Genomic DNA, 9682 nt, shown 5'->3' on the forward strand with positions numbered 1-9682 from the left:
GGAGATCAAGTTTTGGCTTTATAATTCATCATTCCTCGTCACATTTGTGCTCGTGACAGCACTTACTACGGCCCGGCCCCCCCACTCAGTGTTATTTAGGGTATGCATATGCTCGTTCCTCCTTTGAAAGCACTCCCCTATCTCAGGACTGCCAAAATTCTGAACCCCCCTTTCGCGGGGCCTTTTGCGGTTTTCCTGCCTTGGAGAACCCTCTAAATCCGCCGAACAGCTATTGTATAGACTGGTACCGCTTCGCCACTGTCACTCCGGTACGTATCCTTCGCCTACACTGACGTAGTGACTAGGGTGCAACGATATACGCGATAACGCTTATATTGCAATATTATTTTGAACAACTCGATATATGCGATACAACTTCCCGGATATCGATTTTTTACGATACGGCTGTATACACAAGAAATAATATTAGCTTGACACTTGCCATTATGTTATATTGTTAATGGCTGAAAATTTATGCCAACTGGCGCGTGTATATTATTACGGAAAGCCAACAATGCCGCCCACGCCATTTCACGCAGTAAAATATTACTGGTAAGCAACCACTGCATGGAGCACTGCGCGGTACTACCTGCGCGTCAGAGTGGGCGCAACCGTTGCGCCGAGGCAGGAGAGCACGGGCAACGTAGCGGAGTCTATATTATGCCTGATGCGTCACCTGAGTCCCGCGCGCGCGCGATAGCAAGCTGCAAGCGAGCACCCACCACTGTTTCAGTTCAAGTTTAGTTTCAGTAGCCAGTATGATAGCCCTCATTAATGCAGCAGGGGGGTAATTTACCAGCACGTCAGTGGCCTCCGAGGAGGTATCGGTTTGGTCCTATATTCAGGCCGCGTACAGGAGATATATTTGCCTATATTTTATCACGTGGGTTTGTTATAACGGCAATCAGATGTAATCACGGGTTCCTGACGTCACTCGAGCCTTGAAGTAAGATGGTGAAGGAGAGAGGAAGGGGAGAAAGGCGAAGAAGGTGGTGGAGAAGGATAGGGCAGGAGAGAGAAGCTGCGTGGAGAAGGAGCGAAGGGGAGAAGGGAGAAGTGGTGGCAGAAAAGAGGAGGGGAGAAGCGGTGCGAGAAAGAGGAGGGGAGAAGCTGGTGGAGAAGGAAGGGGCCACGAAGGGAGGGTGGGGAGGAGCGGGAGAAGCTATGTGGGAAGAAGAGGGGAGAAGCGATGGTGGAGAAGAGGAAGGAGAAGGGAAAGGTTGGTGGAGGAGGAGGGGAGAGCTGGTGGAGAGGAGGGAGAAGCTGGTGGAGAAGGAGGAGGGGAAGAAGCTGTGGAGAATGAAGAAGGGAAGAAGGGAGAAGCTTGGTGAGAAGGAGGAGGTGGTGGAGAAGGTGGTGGTGAAGGTGGTGGAGAAGGTGGTGGTGAAGGTGGTGGAGAAGGAAGAAGGTGTGCAAGGGAGAAGGGCACCTCCCTGCCACCTTCTCACCACCTCCTCCTTCTCCACCACCTCCTCGACCAGCTTCTCCCCTCCTCCTTCTCCACCAGCTTTCTCCACCACCTTCTCCCTTCTCCCCCTCCTCCTTCTCCACCAGCTTCTCCCCTCCTTGCTCCACCCGATTACATCTGATTGGTTATAACACAAACCACGTGACAAAATATGCAAATATTCTCCTGTCCGGCCTGAATATAGACAAACCAGGGTATTCAGTAGAGCGGTGACATTGTTACGGCACAGAGGGCTGCACTGTCAGCGGAAAACATTGCCGTGCTTCTGTTTCTCAAGAAAAACCATGAGAAATTAAATCATGTCATATAATACAATATATGATGATATTTAAAATCCAGTCAATTGTTACTATATCATGCATGGTATACACTTCCCAATGACGTATGCGAAAATATTGCAATACGGTTTGTCGTATTGCAATATATTGCAATACGGTTTTTGGTCGCAATACTCACCCCTAGTAGTGACGTTAGTGTAGCGTGTGGAACTGTCGACCGGGTACCAGTCTACCTACGTAGTGTAGAGTTCAGTGAGCGAGGGGAACTAGGAGCATATACAATATTTTTATTTTTCAAGATGAAATAATCCTGAATGAGCTTTCAAAACTAGCAGGAATTTCAGGAATTTGATCCCGGGATTTGATAAAGTTTTCTATGATATTCAAGATGAAAGAGAAAGAGGAAAAACACCCCCTTTTTAAAGAAATCTCTGGGTTAAAAGTCAAATACACCCCCTTTTTTTTACAATTTTGGGCCGGATTTTGTCGCGCCAAAAATACCCCTTTACCCGAGATTTTGGGAACGCGCATGCGGTCCTTCCGACCTCGGAGTGGGGGGGCCGGGGTTTTGCAATACATGTAAGGTACATCGATTTACTATATCGATCTACGGACCATACGCAAGGAAGATGGAGAAGGAAGAACAACGGAGAGCGAGACACGGGAGAGAGAACGGTGGATCAAGGAAGATGGAGAAGGAAGGACGACGGAGAGCGATCGACAGAGACAAAGAATGGCCGAGAGCGAGACGGGAGGAACAGAGCGAGACATGGGAGAGAGAACAGTGGATATGCACACGGCGTGAGAACTATGTGAGTAAGTCAACGTGAAGGAAAGAACGGTCGGTGTTGCATCCATGATACTGCGAGGGCAAGTCGAGTCTCGACCTATGTCAGAGAGAGAGAGAGAGAGGAGAGTAGAACAGAGAAGACAAGGCTGACAGAGCAGAGACAGAGGACGTGAAAGTGTGACATCGTCAGGAATGTGTATTTTATCTGTTTTTGTTTTGTTTTATGTAAGCGGTATAATTTTTTCATAGTAGATGCTTGTGACCATGACGGTCTTTGTGTGGAAAATCTTTTGCGTGAAACTTTATGTAGAAATTTGTGATCGTTTTCTTAAAGTTGTAACGATACGTTTACACTATATTGTCAGACTGCTAAACACATTCTTCAATTAGAGTTTGATATAGGCCTAAAACATTTCATTGAAAATATGAAATCAGTTTTGCATATTTTTGTTGGCTGTATGATGTGTGGAAGTGACAAAGGTTGTCAGGTCCACATCGGTGCTGTGTATTAATGGGGATTAAGAGGTTTATGATATAATGGAGCACATGGCTGGAAACGTGGTTTCAGTAATGCGTGTCGGTACACGCATACGCCACGTACGTTACAGCATAAAAAGACGCAAGAGTGAGAGTAATTGCAGCGATATCAAAATGTTCACTGCCAAATGTGTTAAGTTTCTGACGTCTATGTTGATCGAACTTTATCGTTACTTGTTTTGTATAGGAAGCCTTATGTTTCATATGTGTGTTTCATAAGTATTAGGGTAGTAATTTTGTTTTGAATTGTTTAGGTTTAGGTTTAGGTTGAAGTGTAGATCAGCGGAGATGCTGAATCGATGACAGGGTAGTCATCGTTTTGGGGAAAGGGTAGATAATGTAACATGTGTTTTGCAGGTGTTGCATGAATTAGTAACGAGGCTGGGCTGGGGGTTGTTTTGGTGGTGGTCTGTGTAGACGGAGTGTCGTGCATATTGTGCGGCTGCATTGATGTTACAGGGAATCGGATAAGCGTGTTTTTAGGTTAGGCAGTTTCTAGGGTCATTGTGAAATGGGGGTAGGACGCCGTCTGGGAGAACCGGTACATGTGCGTGCAGGATGTAAGAGTTTTGGGGGGAATATATAGGACGGAGATGTAGGAGTCTAGAGGGTCTGATTGTGGTCGCGGGAGGTGAGCACACGCGCATGCACGTTGCGTTGTCTTTGTGAAAGTGGGATTACACTGTGCAAGTTATTAAAGTTTATTTCGGTTACACACAAGTTGCCGCTTGTTATTGTTGACGTTGGCTTTATATTTGGCCCCCCGACCCCTTGGCGACACACAAGTTTTGGCTTTATATCATCATTCCTCGTTACAATAGTAGTCCAAGAAAAAAATTATTCTTTCAGTTTAATCTTACCCTACATGTAGTTTATCTCTCACAGCTGTGAAAGTACTCACTCATCATTACTCAGGTCACTAAATGCCCCCCCCCCCAAAGTATTCACACAGGCTATGTACAGCTCTATATTAGAACTCTCCTTGTACCAGAACTCCCAGGTTTAGGGGAACATTTATTAGGGAAAGGATTGGGTTAACTCGGAAATTTTAGGAAAACATACCATGTTGGATAGACACAAAGGCAGACATTCCTTTAAAATAAAGTGCTGCATGGCAACTTAATTTATTGCTGTGCGTATCTGCAACATGCTCAAGGTACCACAGAATGTAAGGCGGGCAACCACGCAACTTTCAATCCATGTGCCATGGTCAAATTTGAGCCCAGCTATGGCAAAATGGTGAAAATTAATTATCACAGGAAGAAACTTTCACTCACCTGAGACCAATAACGGTGTTGCCAGACCGACATGTAAGCCCGTAGACTGATAGTAGAATGCCTCCAGTGTGAAATGCACAAATGCAATTAAAAATGATATCAATGTGATGTCATACAACCTAGAAGGCAAATTAAAGTAATTTGTATATGCCTGTTGACTGTAACATGGTTCATACAGGAGGACTGAAAATTATTTCAAGGACTTTTCAAGAACATTTTATCGGACATTTTATCGGAATTCATACACAGAACAAAACATACCTGGATTAATTTAATAATAACCCCATTCTTAATCATTGTCACCTCTAAAACTTACCTGGATCACATTAATAAACCCTTCTAAACGCTCTCACTTCTACAACATACCTTGATTTACTGACTGATTTTACTGACTTACTGTAATTTAATTGTGATCATCATTTAACTGTCTATCGTGTCTATAGCTTTTTAAGCTCATTTAACACAATTTTTATTGAGGTTTGCACATTATTGATGGTACAAAATTTTTTTTTATTACAGGAAAGAATTCTTTCTAAAAATTCAAGGACATTTTTATGAAATTCAAGGAATTTTCAAGCACAAAATCAACATTTACTAAATTCAAGAACTTTCCAAGGACTATTCGAACCATGTGTAATAATTAGATTTTCACATGTTGCATATGTTGCTCAGTAATAAATCTACTCAACCGCTATCTTGAATATGAGCCACGAAAGCTATTATATTCTCTATATACAGACTGTTGATTTTATTAATGGTGTTGTTAGATAGAAGTGAAACCACTTCACCCCACCCTTGCATACAGCCTACGTACCCATTTATGCCAATTTGCTTACGCAGTAATGTACATCCACCATAAAAGCTACAACTTTCTATATAGCATCTCTGGCTATAGGAGAATACCATAATTTTTTGCAGAAAAGCTGCTAGATGTAGATAAAATCTTACGGTCGATTTGTGATATCATAGGCGCAGTATATTCGCACAATGGCAGCGAGAAAGGTCCATGTACCAAAAAGCCTAGCCATCAATGGTGTCACTGTAAAAAAAGGTAGAGTATATAAAAATAAGTCCAGGTAGCTCTGATACTGCACCTCTGCGAGTAGCTAGAATTCCATTGGCTGCAGTAATCACCCTTTTGACCAATCCATAACCCTAAATATTCCCATTTAATAATGAGGATTATGGCAACCAGAGCATCCAAGCACAGTAAAAGGCTCAGGATTATAAACAATCTATAGGAGTATATATAGGCACACATTTAGAACACGAAACAGATATATGGATAGGTACCAGCAGCAAGTGCCTGCATATATATATATATACTTGCATAACTACTGGAACATATAGTACACAATACTACACATTAATCAGTGTTAATAGTAGTATAATACATCTACAGTAGGCCTACTCTCTCATTTCACAACGAAATTGACACCAGAATAGGAAAGGCTGCTTCTGCCTTTTGGAGGCTCTGACAAAACGTGTGAGTGAATAAAAGCTAATTCTCAAGTTAAAGATGTCTGTGAACAATTCCTGCATTTTCAGCACCTTACTCTATAGCAGTGAATGGTAGTTTTCGCATGCCAGCCAAGAGAAGCGGCTAAACAGCTCCAACATGAGATGTCTAGGCAAAACTTCTAAAGCCACGTGGGGGAAGGAATTCCCAACCAATACATGTCTTCTCCAGACAAGTGGCTCCAAATCAACGCAAAATTCCACTGCTAGGTAAGAATCCAGTTCATGGATGCAGGAAAGCTTCCTGAGGTAGTGTTGCATGGTCAGCTGAAAGACTGACCATTCACATCGAACTGGATAACCAAAGCTGCGGTTGATAGACCAAAAGAAATCTAGCTAGCTTAGCCTTTGATTGGACCTTAGATGCTGGGAAGTCCATGCTGGAGACCGCGGAGGATGGTGCGGTGAAAGACACAGGGGCGCTGCCGCTGCTGCTGCTGCTGCTACTGCTGCTGCTGCCGCTGCTGCTGCTGCTGCTACTGCTGAGGATCAAAGAAGACAGGAATCGGACTGGCACCCGCCGTGCGGCATATCACCAACCTTCTGTGACTGACAAACTTGTACAATGTAACGTGCGCCACCTGCCGTGTTGCTCTGATGCCGCACTTGAAACTCACAAGTGTAGTCAACAATGTCGACGTTTATTTGACGTGTCCCACCATCTTTGGGAATGGACAAATGGCCGCCACAGTATACATATATATATATACACAACAGTCCATCGCTAACAGCAACTTTATACTCCAATTGCATCAAGTGATAAGCTTGTTGAACTCACATGCAATGGTTCAGTGAATCTGCATTCAGTAAAGACATTCCAGGCCTGTTTCACATGTCATATACACACAATATCAAAATAAGAAAAAAAAACATTTAAAAAATATTAATAAAACTAAAATGGCTGAAGTAAAAATCCGTTCAAAAAGTTGTGCCGCAGCTACAGTACTGCATGCAAACGATGTATGTGTATTACTCACTAAAAGCAAACCACTATCAATTCCTGCTAAATATTGATAACACTAACCTTGACTCGGCCCTTCCATATATAGGTTTTCTCCCAGAAAAACATGGTTATAAAAACATTGGATGGTGTTTCCTATGCCCATAAGTGCCACAACTCCAATCCATCCTCGCAAGCTTGCCGTGAATTTTTGAATAAATACCATTGCTGCAAAACAAAGTGTATAATAAACTATAATTTAGCATAATTAGTAATTTGTAACAAATGAGATTTTTATTAAGAAATGTTAATTTGTGCCAAAACAGCAAGATTTTAGTTTTTGCTTTCTCGCTTAATGAAAAATCAACTCACAGGTTCCAATACATGTATGCACACATAAATGTGGCAAGAGCTGCTATAATGTAATCTCAAACTAGTAATAGAAATGAGCTCTTCTCATATAAAGATGAAGTCTCTATAACACAAGTCCGATAGAGGCTGGTTTCAAAACAAACATGCAGTGATGAGACATAGTAGTCTAGACGGACTTGCGGCCCCGGTTTTTGCGCGCCCCAACGCGAATACGCCGCCCCCTTTTTGTCCCTTTAGACAGATATCTGAGACAGGGGTCTGAAAACGCACTACGCGAAAACTGGGCGCAATCCAACCGACATTTCGGGATGGACGGCTTGAGGCCATCTCCAAACGGCCCCTAACCTTTTTTTGGGGTGGCGCGCCTCATGGCTAAGACGTAGTGGCTCCTACAAGAAACTCCAAGAAATGCTGTCAATCAGCAATGACGCGCTCGCACATTGGCCGCTACGCGATGACGTGCGCTTCTGCCGAGTATAGCGTTACGTCTATCACAGAGGTTTTAACGAAGACGTGTACGGCGCTCCACGTGGGCTGGCGCGGTCTAGATGCTATCTATCTCCAAAAGCACCTGGCTCCGTACGTGCGAGGTTTTTATCAACCTCTTGACCCCGCGCTGCCCGTGGCGACGGCACGTCGTGCGAGCACGTGCTGGCGTGGCCGTGGCAGTTTTTACACGTAGCTAATCCTACAATACGCCGTCACACTGACACACAAATATATATATGCACATGTTTTTACGAAGACGGCGGAGCGCGACATTCTAGCCTCCCTCCTCCCCCGCGCTCACGTGGCGGCCGGGCACGGTCGAAATGCTATATCCAACAAACCTGGCTCGGGGAGTTTTTGCGCCGCGGTGACTTTCGTAGCAAATAGATTTTGTATTTATTTAGCATTACATTTTATTGAAACGCTGCAAGTGCATGCTTGTGTGCCTGGCTGCGGCAGCATTGATGCATGTATATAGATACCTTATTAACCCGTGGCGGCGGAGCGAGCGAGAGAGAGAGAGAGAGAGAGACAGACCGTGGGGAGTGCGAGAAAGAGAGAAAGAGAGTGGGAGAACGCCAGATAAGGTACGAAAATACGGCAGGTGACGGTACGACGGCGAGGATGTACAAACGCGTGTCAATCTATAATCAGAAAGGCCCCCCTCCAAAGCCGATGTAGCCGAGCCGATGTACGTGTCCCGAAAACTGCGCGATGTTAGGCTGCCCGCTATACGCATTCGGCGCCCGCCTTCCTTCAGCGCGCGAATTCGTATAGCGGGGAGCGCGAGATGCTACATACAACGTACACCCCGCGGTCGCGTGCGCCCAGTCCCGCGGAAGTGCGCGGCTTAACCGCTTTCGGCGGTCGGGGAACAACGCATCTTTTGCGCAACGCCATCTTGTACCCGGTCTCTCTGGACACCATATCGAAGATAATACATGCATGATAATAATTACATGTACATGCAATTACATTTACTTCTACGCACTTCTATATGTAGTGACCTTTCCTGGACATTCCTGGATAAGTAACATATTTACTCGTGTATAAGTCTAACTTTTTTGTACACAACTTCAGTAAAAAAAAATCAGGGGTGCAACTTACACACAAGGCTAAGAAATCTTGTTAAAGTACAATTTGTTTGTACCAACTTTTCAAGGTGAAATATGGGGTGCGATTTATACACGAATACGGTAGGTACAATTACCTTCTCATGGGATTTTAGCATGTTGTTTGATAAAGTTTAAAGGAATAATATGTCCATTGATTATGCAATGTTGACGAATGCTAGAGTAACTGGCACCTTGTGTAGTTAATAAGTACATTACCTTATAGCCAAACGCGTATTAGTTTGTCCAATATCACTGCTGGTTACTAAGAAATGTCTAATTGAAATCCCCAGTCCAAGTAATCAGTTGACCAAGTTGTTTACAGTTTCAAACCGCTGCCGGCGAAGCGGGTGTGATACAGATTTATAGTGCACCGGACATTTTCGCACGCATGCTCGTCCGTGCGCAATGCTATCATCAGTGATTTCGTAAACACGGACGCTCGTGATAAGGAACTTTTTGTCAGGGCTGTCCATGTGCGTCCGTGATTAGTACGTGTGTTTTATCCGTTTTCATGTTTAGTCTGTGGCCGTGGTAACAGTAACACAGCTGCAGGGGTCAAAATTGAAAAAAAATTCTGGTACTGGGTGCAGTACCAGAACTCAAAATCTGGTATCACGAAAATAATTTTGGTACTGCACAGCAGTTATGATACCAGAGCACTAAGGTTCTAGTATGATAAGTATCGCACACAATTTGTTGTTCTCAGAATATCAAAATTGTAGATAAATTCCGCAGACGGCGCTATTTTATGATAATCATGCGCTGATCTATATATATAAACATATCAGTGATGCTAACGCTATTAGCGTTAGCGCAATGTACTCTAGGTACGAGATTTCCAACTTCGCTGTAGGCAGTGGGCGTAGACTGGCATCATTTCTTTTGCATATTCGCATAA

General features: G+C 43.9%; 2 protein-coding genes across 4 annotated transcripts in view; one reads left to right on the plus strand and one right to left on the minus strand.

Annotated features, from left to right (window-relative positions):
• LOC106816268 (probable ergosterol biosynthetic protein 28) overlaps window positions 1-7048 on the minus strand; it is an 18752-nt gene extending 11704 nt beyond the window's left edge. For all 3 annotated transcript variants that reach the window (XM_014820848.1, XM_014820849.1, XM_014820847.1), the window contains exons 1-3: window positions 6893-7048; window positions 5299-5389; window positions 4351-4469 (exon numbers count right to left, since the gene is read on the minus strand). In XM_014820848.1, coding sequence (XP_014676334.1) covers window positions 4351-4469; window positions 5299-5389; window positions 6893-7034 — 352 coding nt within the window. In that variant the 5' untranslated portion in view covers window positions 7035-7048. The remainder of the gene's footprint in view (window positions 1-4350; window positions 4470-5298; window positions 5390-6892) is intronic.
• The window catches only part of LOC106816269, a 55427-nt gene extending 46470 nt beyond the window's left edge, over window positions 1-8957 (plus strand). The window contains exon 7 of the transcript XR_001394865.1: window positions 8915-8957. The gene's annotated coding sequence lies outside the window, so the exon portion shown is untranslated. The remainder of the gene's footprint in view (window positions 1-8914) is intronic.
• Window positions 8958-9682: the final 725 nt, after the last annotated feature.

This window comes from Priapulus caudatus, unplaced genomic scaffold (genome assembly GCF_000485595.1).
Source record: "Priapulus caudatus unplaced genomic scaffold, Priapulus_caudatus-5.0.1 Scaffold1333, whole genome shotgun sequence".
Lineage (NCBI taxonomy): Eukaryota > Metazoa > Priapulida > Priapulimorpha > Priapulimorphida > Priapulidae > Priapulus > Priapulus caudatus.